Here is a 17,153-nt window from a genome sequence, read left to right on the forward strand (position 1 = left end):
GAATACAACCAGATCTAAAGGCTTTCACAGCAGGAGACTGGGTGTCTAACAGAAAAAGACTAGGAAGCTAAAATGCTTGAGTACCTGCTTTCTTCCATTTTCCTTTGGATTAGTATTTATTTTCTTACAGTACTATGAAGATCCTTACCGTTCATGTTTCTGATCTTTTCCTTGCACTCTGATCCACTACTGCCTCAGCAATCCCTGCTGTTCAGGGACTTAGAACCTAAAGTTCTGAGCAGCACAGTATTTTCTAAAAAGTGTCTTTCTGAAAGTGTTGTTAACAAGGTATCATCACCAACCTGTTTCATGAATGGCAAAAATCAATGTGATACATAATGACTAGGAGTAAATACCACCATAGCCCCCCCACCACCATTTCCACACATCTTGGGGAAGCATACGTTTCATTCGTTTTATTTACTAGACAAGAAGTAGCAGGTTATTTTATTAAAATAAAACTGTATTAAAAAATTGAAATGCATACATTCAAACCACTCCAGCACATTCATTACTTAATACAGGAGCTAAAATTGGAGTTGTTCAATAAAGCGGAAAATGGGTGTGTTTGGGACACTGTCAGCAAAGTACTTTTTCTCTACAGTTCTGTAGTACAGTCACGAAGTACATCTTCAGACACGAATTTGGTTGGCCTTCAGTCTCCAACACTAACTCATTACACACCTGCCGTTGTGACAAAACCACCATAATTATTAAACCAGGTCTTCTAGCACACAAAACAAATAGGCTGCTTTGAAAAAAAAAATCACTAGGATAAAAAAATATGGATAATGTATAAAAATAGTATAATTTTGAGATTGTTAGTTTTTTTCTGTTATGTTTCTGAAGTGAATTGTAACCATGTACCTTGTTGAAGGAAAAGATGGAGGTAGAAACAGCAACACAAATAGCCTGTGAATCTGCTTTCTTAGACCTTATTTTATGAAACTGCAACAATAATATTACTTAGACTTTCCTTTCTACCATCAGTTAAAAGGTATCACTGAATAGAGGATACTGACTTTTTTTCTCTGTCGGAGACAGTTTGTCAGTAGGGCTATTTATAGTTGAAAACATACCCACAATCTAATTTTGACCATCTTATACGTGATCAAACCAACAAAGATTTTAACAGCAGCCTTACACATGATCATTGGTCAATGTTTAGTCCATTCTTTTAAGCTTGTAACAATTTTTGAAGATATTATGACCTCTGAAAGCTCGAAAGTGATCCACTCTTCTTTGAAAGCACTGAAACTTCAAGGCTCATCCAGGTTGTTACTGCTTTGGCAGGATGACTGAACACTGCACCATTGTCTGAAAAACAAAGTCACAGGAGATAAATGCTTCTTTTGCCAATGCAGAGAGAATTATTTTTCATTGTAAAGGCAGCTTATGTAGCTTCCATTTGGGTACAAAGATGTGTAAATCCTTTCATGTGCATAGTATCTCCAACTTTTTCCAACACCAAAGAAGTCAATACTATTATAAGGAGAGCATACACACACAACGAGTTTTTATTACAACTTTTGCAAAGCTATGTGATAGGATTATTGGTATGGAGAACAGCAACCATATTGCAAAACCACCAATTTATGAACTTTGGGCTTACAGACTGCATATGAAAAATTGTGCAGCATGCTTTCTGTGACTTCCACATGACTTTCCATCAATTCTGAAATACAGCTATCAAGAACAGAAACCACACAGATGCCACTGACTGTGAGGAATGAAATACTCAAGTTATGTAGTGACAGGCAACTTTGACATTAGCCACATTCAAGGGCAGGGTCTAAGAAACATTTTAATCTCAGCTTTTGTGAGAAGTCCTTGGCCTACAAGTACCCCTGCATGTAGACCAATGCACCTACAGTTGAAGTGAAGCCTTGATGAATTTTCATCCTCCACTTTACTCACCTGTGTCAATACTGTGATCATGTATGCACATTCACTGACAATGATGAGATATTTTTTGAGGAAGAAAATGACTCAAACATATTTACAAGATTAGAGTTCTAAATACAGAACTTAGGAATGTAACTTTCAGTTTGAGATAGACTAGAAAAAAATGACTGAAAAAATACTAAGTTTTATGCCCTTCAACTTATTACCTGTCAAATCACATAAATGCCCAAGTGACTCCCTGATGAAGTGTATTGAAATACATCTACAGTTACCTTACCCAATCTAAACTACCGTAGAGTATTCACTTACCACAACTCTCAAAATACAGCATTATTCTTTGTATCAGAGATCTAACAAATACATTTCTCACAGGCTAGTACAGAAGTTCAAGAAAAAGGTTTCCCCACAGAGCCAAGAAATTTACTCAAGGAGCACTCACAAGAGCTCTGACACCTTACCACAAGCTGATCTTCTTACAGCCACACTGTAAAAAAAATCAGTTCTAACATGACATTCATTTTACCATTATAGTACAGATTCTCTCCTGATACTCACAGAGTTGACCCTTATTGTAATGTAATAAAAATTACAGAGCTCAATTCCCAGTTACGATGAGCTAAAATTCTTTCCAACAGGACAGGTTTTTTCTAACTCATACTTATCTTAGCAAAGATTAAAAAAAAAGTCTTGAAACAGATGAAACTGTCTGCTGCCACCAATTAATTTACTTCATGGACAATGAGCCCATGTTTTACATGATAAGTTTTTGTTATCAATGCTTTGGCTGCAGTTCTTGCTGCCTTTGACACCTCTTCCAATTGTCAACTATAGACAAGCTCCCATTGTCCTGAATGCATCCCTAACATACCTGCACTTCCATCTGGGTTCCCTCTTTGCAACTTGTTTCTGCTTCCAACCCTTGATTGCTGCATTTTTGCACTAGAGCTGTTTCCTGTTCATTCAAGGTCTTTCTGTGGATCGGAATGCTGCCCTTAAAGACCTGCCAACTTTCTGGAGCTCCTTGACTCTACAGAGCTGTCTCCTATAAGATTATACATACTAATTCATTGACTGAAAACAAGTATGTTCACCTGAACTCCAGCAACTGTACTGTTCCTCATAGGATGTTGAATGCCACAATTTCATGAAGATTACAGCAACAACTGTCAGTAATTATTACCTCACTAAACAACTCTTCCCAGTTAAAAGCATATCCAGCTGGTATCACCCATGACCGACCAGCCTATCCAGAAATTTCCTTGACACCAACCAGAAATCACTTGGACCACTGTCATCAAAAGCATCATCTGTGTTTCCTGACACGTGACATAAATAGCATGTGGTCATATCCTGTTTTGAGAGAGCGAATGCTTTAACCTGACACTGGAAAGTTATCTCTTTACAGCAAGAATGCCATGAAATACTGGACTTAATTCATTTTATAGAGTTAAAAAATAATAACTTTCAAAGTACACTTACACTCACTGACACATCAAAGATTAAATGATACAGTAAAGAGAAGTGATGGCAAGCAGCCTATCCTTTATCCAAAAAATAGCCCTTGGACATTTTATTTCAACACCGAAGTCTTGCCTTAAATTACAGTGAGATTCAGAGGTGATACCACTGGCAAGTGTGTTGATCTGGGGATTAATACTTCCACACAAGGAGACAGAGAAATAAAGGTGGGCAGAGACTGACAGCACATTTTCTCCTGCCAGGTGAAGTTCCTCCTGTCAAAGCAGACAGATTACAGATCTTGGAGAAGAAAAGCTGTGTCTAGATGTAGAGCTTTACTGTTTCACAAGCTTCCCCAACACTAAACCAGACATTTGCCCATTTGGTATGCACAGCTGTGGCTCGGATATATTCTGTCACTGACTGCAGTGTACCAGCTGCAGTCTTACTCAGCTTGCTCCTTGTCTGTGTTCCTTAACACATATCCACCGTGCATGCAAGAGCTGCTGCTTTCAAGATCTAGGAAAAGAGCTCCAAAACAGTTCAAAAATTCCATCATCTAACCTTCAAAACTCACACTATAAAATATAAAATATAAAATATAGATAATAGATTAAAAAAACTCTTTATGGTTCAATTACACACTTGTGCAGAGGCACATACATGTATCTTTCTCTTTGCTTCCCTGCAAAATTGTCTCTCTCATCCGTTAACACCAATCCTTCCTCTGCTTTATCAACATTGAATTCCCCAAACAGGAACACTGGTAGCCTTTCCTGATGTTCCTATGTAAAATTAAAGGAAGCCTACAAAGCCTTTGGAGCTTCAGAATTTCTCACTATTCCAGAGGTCTTGCTCTTTCAAGTCATTAAGCCTTGTGGCTCCTACCTTCTTGATTTAAAATTTCAATCCCCACTGCCTGTTTTCAGCTCTTCCAGTGCCTTCAGATCAACTCTCTTTCTCAGTACACTATCACTTAAACCTGTCTGCAAAGAACATAAACACCTAAGAATTGTAAGTGAAACGATTTCATTATTCATCATTGATACGAGGCAGTAGATATTTCAAGAGAAAAAGAGTAAAGTAGTAACATTAGGACAAAGTGACCCTTCCTCTGGTGCATCACATTTTCTTCTTTCAGTACTTAGGGGACTGAGCTGGAAGAAGCACTTGACAGTGAACTGAAAGAACAGCTGGCATTCATTAAAGAGGAATATTGCAAATGTAGTACCAGCTCTCTTTCACTCCCAATGAAGATTCAAGACAATCGCAAAAAGGAACACAGGATGACCCTGCTCACTAAAGTATGGCTGCCAGAAACCAAGAGAGATTCATCAGTACTTAAGCAGCATAATATACTTGGGAACCATTTCCTTTCATGCTAGTATGAAAAAAAAATGTCTGATGAATATCTAGCACATTTTATATTATTAATTCGACTGTATTAAAAAATGCAGTCCCATTCTCTGAAAATGTTTTCCATAGATTAGAGGGAAGAAGCAATAGTGATTTTGGTGCCTCCCTTATCCATCCAATGATACAACTTCCTAACGAATGCAAAAGGGAAAGGAAAAAGTCAGTTACCTCTCTCATACGTACACAGGGAACATTAAAATAACTCTTTCAGATAACCAGGTGAGGAAGATTCATAAAGATAATGCAGGCACTCCTAAAGAAAAGTAGGTTTTTCAGTAAAGATTTAGCAAAAGACTAATTTCAAGAATTTGTGTTAGAATTCTACAAACCTGACCTGGTCATTTATGCTTAAGAAGTGGCTGAGGTGCATTTTGCCAAATATATGTTCCCTTCATGACATTGACTAAACTAGAGATGAGAATCACTGATTTGATGTACTGGGTTTGCGTGGCCTGGTTTTGGTAGCGGGGTCTACGGTGTGGCCTCTGTGACAAGCTGCTGGGAGCTTCTTCCATGCCCAGCACAGCCAGTCCCTGGTGGCTCCAAAGATGGATGTGCTGCTGGCCAAAGCTGGGTGAATTAATGATGATGGTAACACCTCTGTGATAACATACTTAAGAAGAATTCAGAACTAAAAGTGGTAGTGTAGTTGTAATTGCAGTCAGAGAAGAGTGGAGAGAGAACATGCGCAGACACTAAGAAACTCCGTGAGAACTCTGCAGACACCAAGGCTGGTGAAGAAGGAGGGGCAGGCAGTGCTCAAGGCACTGGAGCCAAGATTCCCCTGCAGGCTGTGGTGCAGCCCACTGTGAAGCAGCTGTGCCCCTGCAGCACATTATAAAATCTGGTAATGCCTCTATGATAACATATTTAAGAAAGACAAAATCATGGGAACTCTTTTCTTCCTCTGCTTGGAGGGGTGGTGGCAGGGGCCATTGGTCCCCTTCCCGGCAGGGCTACCAGATCATTCTGCAAGGGGCCATTCTTGCACCAAGAGCAGCCCTGCAGCCGGTGCTAGGAGTCGCCCTGCAGATAAGACCCGGAGTGGCTGGAGCCAGGAGTGGCCACACAGCTGCTGCCGTCTTGGCATGGCCAGCAAAGGACTTTGCCTGTCTGGCCACTTCTAGCTTGCTGCACTGCAAGCAGAAGGGGAGAAGCAGCAGCAGCAGCTTCTGCTTTTAGGCACCCTGCACAAAGAGAGGCGCTAAATGGAGCCGGCACCGTGGTGGCCAGCACAGCCTGCATGGTGCCAGTGCGGACCACATGATCAGCAGCAAGAGGCATGGCAAGCAATTCCCTGATGCAGAGCCTGGACAAAATCAATCTTTCAGCACTGCATAACTCTTTAACAACTTTTCAACTGATAGAACTTGAGAACAAACAAACCTACGAACACCAATTCTCTCCCAAGTCAGAGAAAAGGGAAAAAATGAAGACATGTCAGGAGAACAAGACAGCAACACTAAGGTCGGTGAAAAGAAGGGAGGGGGAGGAGGAGGATGTCAGAGCTGAGATTCTTCTGTAAGACGTGGTGAGGACTATAATAGAACAAACTGTTTCCCTGTAATTCATTAAGTGCATGGAAGGGATGCACAATTCACCCGCAGCCTGTGAGAAAAAGGCCCTCACGCTGGAGCGTGTGGATGCTGAAAAGCTGTGATCTGGTGACAGGCTTGAACAGAGAGAGAGAACCCTTACTTAGAGAAGTAGAAGAAGAGGAATCTTGCTTGCAAACTACAACAGATCATCCTTATAAGACTATACCCTATGAACTAAAATGGCCTATGAAAAACAGTTGTGGGAAAACAGTTTGCCCTTGGGAGAGACTCAGGTTGCAGCAGATTGGGTGGCACTGCTACTCGTGGAAATTGGAATGATGTTGGAGAAGTTCACAGAGAACTGTGTCCCGTAAGAAAAGACTCCACGGCATGGCAAAAGAGACTCCCCTCCCTAAGCGAACTGAAGATTTTTAGAGCTGACAAACTCTAAAACTAAAACTCCATGTTTTGTCTCTCTTTGCTGTCGGTGGGAAGGAAAGAAAGGCTGGAGGAGGGGAGGAAAGGTGTTCTAAAGGTTTTAGTTCTCATTATCATCTTTTAATTCTGTTAATACATTTTTTCTTTATACCTTTTAAAGTTTTGAGTCTGTTTAGCCCTTAGAGTGTTTTCTCCTAATCCTTATCTCACCCCATGAGCCTTTTAATTTCTTTTTCTTTCCCCCTCCTCTGCTCAACTACAGTAGGGAAGCATGAGTGAATTTTTCATGGGTGCACTGCCATTTGGACAGTGTCAAAATAGCAACATTTTTGGTGGAGAATGCAGGCAAACATGAGGACTTTGAGACAGGGACATTAATTGGGAGGAATAATGGGCAAAACAAGTATTAAATCACAAAATTCAGTAGAATCATAATGGGAAATTTATATTGTAATTGTAGTTAAAATCTATTTGTGGATTTTTTGTGTAATTTGTCTTTTTGGTTCTGTGTAATGACTGTACCTTAGATTAAGTGTAGAGAATTTTTATTTCTGTTCAGTAGTTTTTTGTTGCTCTAAGGATTATATGTTGAATGTAATTTTGATAATAATTCTAAAATATTCATAGAAGCCAGGGATGGAATTGTCCTGCTCTGATTTTGTTAGTAATAAATTCAGTTAATACCTCTAAGCTGAGCCTGTTTTGCTCATGAGAGTATTTGATGAATAATCCCTCCTGGTCCTTATCCCAACCCAGCCAAAAAAAGCTTGTTGAGAAGCTGGATAGACATCCCAACTGTTTTAACATTATTTTCCCCTCTCTTTGTTATATCTATAAATTAATCTCACGTATGTCTGTGAAATACAGATGATAAAAAACACAAGTAAGCCTTGTCTAAGAAAAACTGTCCTTAAGAACTCCCTCGCCAATATATTTTGAAATGTTTTTCTTTTCCCTACTTTTTTCATGCACCTTGGACTTAAAACCTATGCAGAACACAATTCTAGTAATTTCAAATTGGTTATTACCCATACCTTTCAAGACTCTTTCTGTTCTACATATTAAAGTGAGCATAATATTTTTGGTTTGGTTCAGTCTCTTCCACTCGATTCTTCTTTGTGCTAAGATCCAATATCAGGGTTTCATTTGGATACTCACATATACTTGTATGTTACTTTGTATCTCATTTATTTGTATCTTATGAACATCTTATGGTTGATGTCTCACTTCATCAACCATATATAGCTATCTGTTTCTTTAACCTTTTCCAAAATTTCTTGTAAAACTGAAGCTAGATCTTGGCAACAAAACTTGCAAGAATCATGTAGAATTTGTCCGCCCTTCTTGAATGAGTTTAGTTTCTTGAAGCATTTACTCTGAGACATTTTGATTTAAGCAAAAACATCCCGTAACATACACCTGTATTGTGTGTACACACACATACACTGTTCCTGGTACTCATCAGCCTCATTCACATACTTACTTTCAGAGTGTGCAGGGTGCTGGTCCATTCCATGGAGCCTATCTGAGGTATGGCAGTAAGGAGTATGCTTGTAGCCTTATTTGCATTTCCTTTCAGCGTCTTTAAAACTTTATCCACTGAAACCTAGAAATACAATACAACTGAGTGGTGTCTCTCAATTTTGATGGCACACATTTTAAACACCCAAATAAATTTAACTCAGAAATGTAAAAGTGAAGCCTTAGAATATCAGTCTTTTTAGATAGTGCAAATGTTTTTTCCTCTGAGTGTTTATGGTTTATACTTGTGTATTGCAAACAAATAGAACTAAAGCATATACATTGTTTTGCACAGAGCTGAAAAAGGAAAATCACCAGACCAATTGCGGTCACAAAGAAGACAAGTCACACAGAATTCATGAGCTTCATACTCACAGACCCCCTGATTCAGACAACAGGAAACTAAAGGTTTGCTAGTAGTGAGGCAGGTTCATGAAAATGAATGTAATAGCAACAACTGATTCTATTCTTACTTTCACAATAATTCATCAAGAATAACTCAGGGATTCTGATGTAATTAAGAACAGATTTAGTACAGTATGTCATCTCTAATCAAAACCTACACATTCTCATTCAAATCCCTCATGGCAACAGCAGAGGAAAAAAAGTTTTACTCACAGCTTCTTCATGCTCCTTCCAGCAGTCATAATCTGTTGCCATGGCAATACTAGCATAACTCATTCCAGCTTCCTTTGCAAGTATCACTTCAGGCACTGTAGTCATGTTGATAACATCAGCTCCCCAACTGCGAAACACACAGCTTTCTGCTCGAGAGCTGAAACGTGGGCCTTCAATTGTGATCATTGTCCCCTTAGAGTGACACTGGAGGCCCAGCTTCTTGGCAGTCTCAATAAGAACCTGAAAAACATGACAACGTTGAAGAAAGGAAATAATTCCCTTCATGCACTGCCTTTGCATTCCATCATAAACTTGCACACAAAAGAAGTTAGCTTTATACAGAGTAGTCATATTTCATATGACTGCAGCTGTCCAAAACTAAAGATGAGTTTTGTTTTCCTCACCCAACAAGAAAAATTAATAGTCCCACCAACAGGGATGAACTTGAACTCATCTGATTTTGCTAGTATCAGCTGGATTACTGCTTTCAATGCAGACCAAAAAGACTGGGAAGAAGAATTTTTTTCACATTTAGACTGTGCCTACATTGCAGGCAGAAATGCAGGTAAAAGCATTCCACTGAGCACTACATTATCACATGGTGGAGCTAAGCCAGTGAAAACAGTAGTAAGAAATGTATATTTTGAAAGTAAAACTTCACAAGCAGATACTTCAAAGACTACCCTGGGAATTTGTACAGAAATTATTACCACATTTTCCCACGCCAGTGGCTGAGCTGTATACTGGATATATAGCATGTAGTCTGTTGGGGGTTAGGATTCTTTCCTTTTGCTCCTTTTTACTTACAGAATTTTTCCCATAAGTTGCTATGAAACTTTAACGACTGAGTACTTAAGGAAAAACAGGGTACTGAAGAAAAAGAAAAGAATTGGCCAGGCTCAGGAGAGTGGGACAGGTAAAGGAGGGCTGGGGCAGCTGCTAGCTCTCCTGCTCTGCGACTTTGTTCTGTGGCTTCAGAGAAGGATGGTCCAGACTGCTGCTTCGGGAAGGGAATTCGCTGCTGCCGCCAGAGCCCGGCTTGCTTCTACTGCTGTGGGCTCGATGCTCCTCAGAGTCCTGCTGTGACCCCGGGATCAGCTGCCCCAGGGCTGTGAAGCGCAGCCTCTCCTCCGTCCCTCCCCGTCTGGGCCCAGCCGCCATTGCCGCGTGCTGCCCGGGCCCGCGCCACAGCGCCCCCTGCAGGCGCGGGCAGTCACCGCACCTGCCCCGCCCGCCGCGAGCAGCAGCGCCCCTGCCGGCCGCGCCCGGAACTGCAGCAGAGGGGAGAGCGCCGCGGCCGGGAAGGCTGGGAGCGAGTTCCTGGTTCTGTTTGGTGCCGGCGCCACAGTCCTTGTAGTTTGTTTGCATTATTATATATACCAGTAATGAACTGTTATTCCTATTCCCATATCTTTTTGCCCGAGAGCCCCTTAATTTCAAATTTATAACAATTCAGAGGGAAAGGGTTTACATTCTCCAGTCCAAGGGAGGCTCCTGCCTTCCCCGGTAGACACCTGTCTTTCAAACCAAGACAACTTCCCATCAGTTTTTTGAGTTCCAGCAAGAACCTCATACATGGCAGAATAATCCTGACTTTCTCTCTTGATTATCAGCCTGGATAATGCCAGTTGATATAGCTGGAATTAGAGGATACCGGCCTAGATAAATGAGACTAGGATGCCCATCACTGTCCTGAGTAGGAAAGTGAAAGGAACCATGATGACATCTATTTAAAATGGCCATTAACAAAAAAAAAAAAAAAAAAAAAAAAAAAAAAAAAAAAAAAAAAAAGAAAATAAAGCAAAAGCACTTCCAAAAGTTGTGGTAGGCCAGGAGGAGCCTTCATAACACAGCAGCAGTGAAAAACCTACTCTGAACTAGAAGCAACTTCTTAGCATCATGACTTACGCCCTGTGGAGCACCTTTCCTGCCAAACACTGTGAGAAGCCTACACTCAACATAAACACATGCAACAAGCAGCAACAGCTCAAGTGTGTTACATGACCCTGTGGGGTGCCTTCTCCCTGCCATGTAGATCAGTGGATTGTGTGGAGCAGTGGATTTTGTGGAGCAGCACAATAACAAAGCTGGAGTACCCACATCTGCCACTGCAGATGCATGTAAACAGGTAAGTCTGCACTGTACCTGGGTGGCAACACCTGACACACCTACAGGCTGGATGAAGTGACTGAGAGAAGCCCTGCTGAGAAGGACTCGAGGGTGATGGCTGATGAAAAACTGAACATGACCCAGCCATGACACTCCAAGACCAGAAAGGCAATGGGATCCTGGGCTGCATCCAAAGCAGCGTGGGCAGCAAGGCGAGGGAGGGGATTCTGCCCCTCTGCTCTGCTCTGGTGTGGTCCTGCTGGAACATTTCATCCAGATCTGGGGTCCTTATTGTAAGAAAGATATGGAACTGTTGGAACAAGTCCAGAGAAAGGCCACAAAATAGTAAGAGCAGTGGAGCACCTCCCCTATGAAGACAGGCTGAGAAAGTCGGGGCTGTTCAGCCTGGAGAAGAGAAGGCTCTGGGGAAACCTCATAGCAACCTTCCAATATATGAAGGGTTCTACAGGGAAGGTGCAGAGGGACTCCTTGTAAGGAACTGTAGTGATAAGACAAGGACTAACAGCCACAAATTGAAAGAGGGGAAATTCAGAGTAGATATTAGGAAGAAATTTTTTAACATGAGAGTGGTGAGACACTGGGACAAGCTGTCCATGGAGGCTGTGGATGCTGCAACACTGGGAGTGTTCAAGGCATGGTTGGATAAGGCCTGAGCAACTTGTTCTAGTATGCCCCTGCATATGCAGTGGCAGCTGGGACTAGATAATCTTCAAGGTCCTTTACAAACCCTTAATATTCTGTGAATCATTCTGTGCTGTAATTTGATCTCGTATTAATCATACCTAATATTTTGGTTTATTGATACTATTAATTCTGAATATATGTTTAGAAAAATGCCAGTTAATTACATTGCTACTAAATCAATAGACCAACTGACATGACATAACCACAGGTGAGCAGTATCTTTCTGAAACTGTTTACAAAGTTCCAATTTTACTGCCTATAAGATGTTGTGTTGATCCTCAGTTTGTAAAAGCAGCAATACCCAATATACCCTATATTATTCAAAACTTCTGAGAGAAAAAGATAAACTCTGTTCAGATTCTCATTTAACTTACAGTGTATAAACCAACTAAACCAGATAATTTTAATGTATTTGCACAAATGCAATATAATATGAAGGTTTCAGATGTTTTGTTGCAAAATTCCTTAAATATGTCACATTCAAAATTTTGGCTTTTTTATTATTATTGCACTTATCTATGAAATTCCTCTGAACTGGGATAAACTGGGCTGAAATTATGCCAACAATTTTAAGACATAGTTTCAGGAAAAAATTTAAATCTTTTTTATTTGGTATTTTCTAATGAAGTGAAAATACTTCTTCTCAGTCTCACAAAGAGCTCAAAACCCACATGTTCTTTAAAACATCTCTCAGGCTGATTAGAATGCACCAGCTAATGAGATAATGATCACATGTGAGACTGGGAAGTACCTAAATGTTTTTTCTCAGTTTGAAAAAGCGCATTTCTCTGCTGGCTTTTCAAAAAATGTAAAAGCCAATTAACATCTCTAGCTAGTTAACAACCGAAAGAAAACTGCTTCCTGCAGTCTCAGGAAATGTCTTATGTATGCGTACCTAATTTTTTAAGAAAAATGACAATGTGAAGTATTGCCAATCACCAAAGTAACAACACTTTTTAATCCATTTCTTAATAAACTCCTTGCATCTGCTGCAACATGACATCATGCTCGCAGTAGAAAGCAACTAAATACCAACTAATCTTTGGTAAGAGCATGTAGCTAGGTTCTTTTTGCAAGAAAAATGCAGTATTTTGCATCATTTACTGTTCATTGAAAGAACGGCAAAAGCATGCACATATATAATACGCAGTGGTTTCTTTCTTCATGAGACTTAAAAAATCTTTAGCTCCTTGTAAAACACCTTGATTCCCAGTGCGGGTATCTCTAAACCACTGTGTGGCCAATTAACAAAAATAGCACATAATGACACTGAAGCAAATTGATGACAAAAGCCAGTAGTCCAAATCTTCGTACATGCTCTGGTTACTTGTGCCACCTGCTTCACAATTCAGCTTTGTCTTGATTGCAGAGAGCGGGTCTCTTAGATGAATATGGCTGATTCTGTAAGTACTCCTGTTCCTCTGAAGAATGTACCTCCTTGCAGCTACTGATCAGAGCATTCCACAACACCACAAAATATGCAGCTCAATTTCACCTTCCTTTTTCCTCAACTCTAGGAATGCACTAAGGTGACATATTTAATCAGATACACTCCTCCCAGAAGCTTATAAAGGTGCTGAAAAACAGAGAAGCGTTTCACACGCTGTAGTCTGAGAAGCCTGAAAATCTTGAAGTGATGCAACTGAGAGCAACAACTAAGAATAAATGGCAAATACAATTTGGCTTGTTTCAATGCTTAACATCCTAAGCCGTGACTCTCCACCACCACCCACCTCTACAATATACAAAAACGCAAATGCAATACTGCGATTTTTGTGAATGTGAAAGCAAAGCGCTACTTGTTTAAATATCTGAGTATGTAGAGTGCCTCTACCATAGGTGCAGCTTTATCCAGAAAAAAATGGAACTAATTTCTAATTCTAAGTGCTTTGTTCACTTCATTGCTTTCTTGGCTGGTTACTTGATTAAAATAAAGATCTTTTGTCCTGTTATTAAGACTCTAGGAAAATATGTTGCCAACTGACTTAGGAAGACAGACACAAGATCATTTACTTCCCATGCTTTCTAAATGTTACATTCATCCTTAATACCACGATGTGTCTAAGAAACAGGATAAAGAGGTGCATATTGCCTCTGTATTCTAAGAATGCACAATTAGACTAATATATCACAAATAAGTGCCATAAAAACAACATTTCTTAATACTATTACAGAATTCACTAACCTCTCTGGTTTTGGTGCAGAAAGGCTCAGCCATTGGAATATGACATACTCCTGAGAGAGTGGAATGCTGTCCATCATATAAAGTACAATGTCTTTTAGTTGTCCTAGAAAAGTAGAAAACATGCTTAGAGAGAGCAAAAAGAGAAAGCAACAAATTGATACAAACCAAAAAACACAGTATCCCTGGGAGTGGAAGAAAAAATCAGGATGATATTATGGCCACCTGTAATCGTGCTCTGCCTCTGTACAAACCTTTAAGAACTGAGCGGGAGACTATAAAACTCTTACTCCACTAGTCCATTGTCAATTCATTATGAAAATCTTTTGTTAACCAAGACAGTGAAATGCTGATTTGTTCCTAAATGACACAAACAGTGCTACTGTGATGCCATTCTACTGCAAAACAACCAGCTAATTTATTAGTCAGGCATGTAACCTCTGGAAAAACATATAAGTAGTCTTTAAGAAAGGGAAGGAATAAAACCTCAACTACCATAAGGCTAGTCAAAATAGAACTTGTTTGTATCATTGCATTCCTCCATCCCAAAGGACAGGAATTTACAGAAACAGCTTCTAACATGAAGGAAGTGTGAATTCAACTAGAAAAAACCTTGGAACAGTATGTTCTGAGAACTTCATGCTCTCAGAAAAATCACACACACATACAGTGCCAGCTTCCAAGTAAAAGAATCCTTTTTCTCTCCTCTTTCAATGGATGGAAATGGTCAAACATTGAAATTACCATTCAGCATGCCATTTTGGAACACATGGAACTACTACCCACTACCATTTTACCCTCAAAAGCACTGCCTCAATTGGATAGTGCAAACCATCTGGAATAATGTTCTTGGACACTCCCTTCTTCCCTGCAGTGTGTCACATACTGTGCTTTAGAGGAAAAAATAAAGACAATAGCCAAATTCAATCTTCAGTTGAAATACAAAGTATCTGCTGGTAATACTTTTTATAACAGCTCCCCAGTAAAGTCACTAGGAAATATTTAAAAGAAGGTTTTAAATACAATTTATATGTTAAGAGTAGGTTTGGACAAAAAATGCATAAAAAATGCATCAATAGGATGCATTAACAATGAGAAGTACTGCCAATCACCAATTCTTAAGAATGAGATTATAAAACAGGAAAGAGATGGACAAATTAAAAACATCTGGAAAATGGGATACAGCTGTTAAAATCAGTTGAAATACTAAAATTAATTCTTCCATTATGAGATACTGAAAAGCTGCAAATAGAATATATGCGATTTTTCACACTTTTCTATTTTGTCTGCTAATGAATTATTTAGATTTGGAGGAAATGGTAAAAACCACAATCCATTTACTGCATCGTGGTATTTCAGATGCTGTTAGCCAGGCACTTCCAGTCAGAAAAGCCCAATGAAAGATCTCATATGCATAAATATTAATATCTGACTTTCAGATAATCTGTGTTCTTCAAAGGGTATGGCCACATCATTACATGGCCTCACAAAGAAATCCTACTATGTTCAGCCTTATTCATACAAACTGCACAGGACTAAGTAACAACAGCAAGACCTATAAATGCTTTGAGCAACAGACCACATGTGTTCGCACTTAGATAATTTCTCTTCTCCATCTGTTGTAGTTTAAACCTGCCTGGAAATTAAACGCCATTAAGCTCCAGTAACTGCAGCAACAGTTACACTTTTAATCTGACAATAAGGTGGCTTTTGCTCCTTTAGTTTGGTTTTATCACAGTAACACAAGATTTTCTGGCAATTCTGACTGTGACTGATTCCAGGAAGCAAAATACAACTCTAACAAATGAACAAACCAGTCATTTCCATCTGTGACAAACAGCCCTCTACTATTTCCATAATCACCTTCAGTCTTCTTCCAGTAGTGCTGAATTATCAAACTACTGGTAATTAAAGAACAAAGTTTAAATTCAAACTGACATAAGCATATAAAAAGCAATCTCAGTATGCTCTGCATCTTCAGGGGCACTGAAAGAAAATTCTACCAAAAAATTTACAAGGTGTGACAATATTGCAGTAATTGCAGTTGTGTTTGTGACACAGAGAACCGAAACAATAAAACTGGCAGCTGTTACAGGAAGCTATTTTCTGCATCTCCCCCAACTGAGCTCAGTCATTCAAGTAAGTACTGTCTTGCTCTTCTCTTCCAAGCAAATATCTGCAGCAAATCAAACAGAAAGTATTCTAAAGCCCTAAATTAGCCTGATGTAGTCAACTGACTAACAGTACTGCAATTAACTAACAGGAGTCAAAAGTGGAAAAAAATTATTCTATATTTTTAAAGTACCTTTTTAAAGAAGAGAACAACTTTTGCAGCTTATAGTAGCAAGTGGTTATTTTTTGATTTGGAAGCAAGGAGAACACAATATATGTATTTTGGTATTTATTTAATAAAATATATGTTTTCTTGTTTAAATACACAAAATAATAACCATAAAGAAAGCAGAGACTATATCCGGAATCAAACACTAGGTGTGGTAATGACCTGCAGAATTAGGCTTTCATAAGTTTGGAAATCTTATACAGTTCTAATTACACCTATTCAGTGTTTCACACTGAAAATCAAACCTATGCTAGGCAGAAGTCCTACACAACTCCTTATATTGCAATCCTGTCACTAATTTCATGGTGCACATGCCCAAGGAGAGCAAATTACAATAGCTGCCAACAGTTTTTTGCTGAGTTCTAGCTCTTCTCCAATTCCTATTCACTATTTCTTCTTTTTGCTTCACACCTATAAGGAGAACTGAGAATAGGAATCCTCCCTATTGAGAATATATACAGAGAGAGCCCAGATACTAAAAGGTACCTGGACACCAGAAGGCACTGTTTTAATGGTGGCCTGAGTAAAACCTTGCCACCTAGACCACGACTTCTTTCCTATGTATTGCGTGGCATAGGTTAACCTCTATATAGAAGCCAGAATATCTTTTAAGAGAAATAACTGACTGTTTCTGCAAATTTAACCAGTACCATCTTTACAAGACTATTAACATTGTTTGCATGATCCTAATACCTTCGATTAGAAGGTATTTCAGAAAAATTCTGTATTTTCATACTTTGGTGGACAACTAAAATATTCTGTCCCATGAAAATATCTTCCCATGAGTAGCACTGTTGGCATAGTGACTTATATAATGCAATCACTCTTAAGACTGCTGTGAAGAACTAAATACAGACCCTATCTCCAAAGACCTGGCAGTCTAACACTCCCTGGAATAGAACATTACAACAAAAAGACTTGA

At 39.4% G+C, this 17,153-nt stretch overlaps 1 protein-coding gene across 1 annotated transcript in view; it reads right to left on the reverse strand.

The window, feature by feature from the left end:
- Nucleotides 1-401: 401 nt before the first annotated feature.
- The window catches only part of LOC119695782 (methylthioadenosine phosphorylase), a 33,734-nt gene continuing 16,982 nt past the window's right edge, over nucleotides 402-17,153 (reverse strand). The window contains exons 5-8 of the mRNA XM_038124906.1: nucleotides 13,894-13,996; nucleotides 8,895-9,134; nucleotides 8,239-8,361; nucleotides 402-1,317 (exon numbers count right to left, since the gene is read on the reverse strand). Of these exons, the coding sequence (XP_037980834.1) occupies nucleotides 1,279-1,317; nucleotides 8,239-8,361; nucleotides 8,895-9,134; nucleotides 13,894-13,996 (505 nt within the window). The 3' untranslated portion in view covers nucleotides 402-1,278. The remainder of the gene's footprint in view (nucleotides 1,318-8,238; nucleotides 8,362-8,894; nucleotides 9,135-13,893; nucleotides 13,997-17,153) is intronic.

This window comes from Motacilla alba, chromosome Z, assembly GCF_015832195.1.
Source record: "Motacilla alba alba isolate MOTALB_02 chromosome Z, Motacilla_alba_V1.0_pri, whole genome shotgun sequence".
Lineage (NCBI taxonomy): Eukaryota > Metazoa > Chordata > Aves > Passeriformes > Motacillidae > Motacilla > Motacilla alba.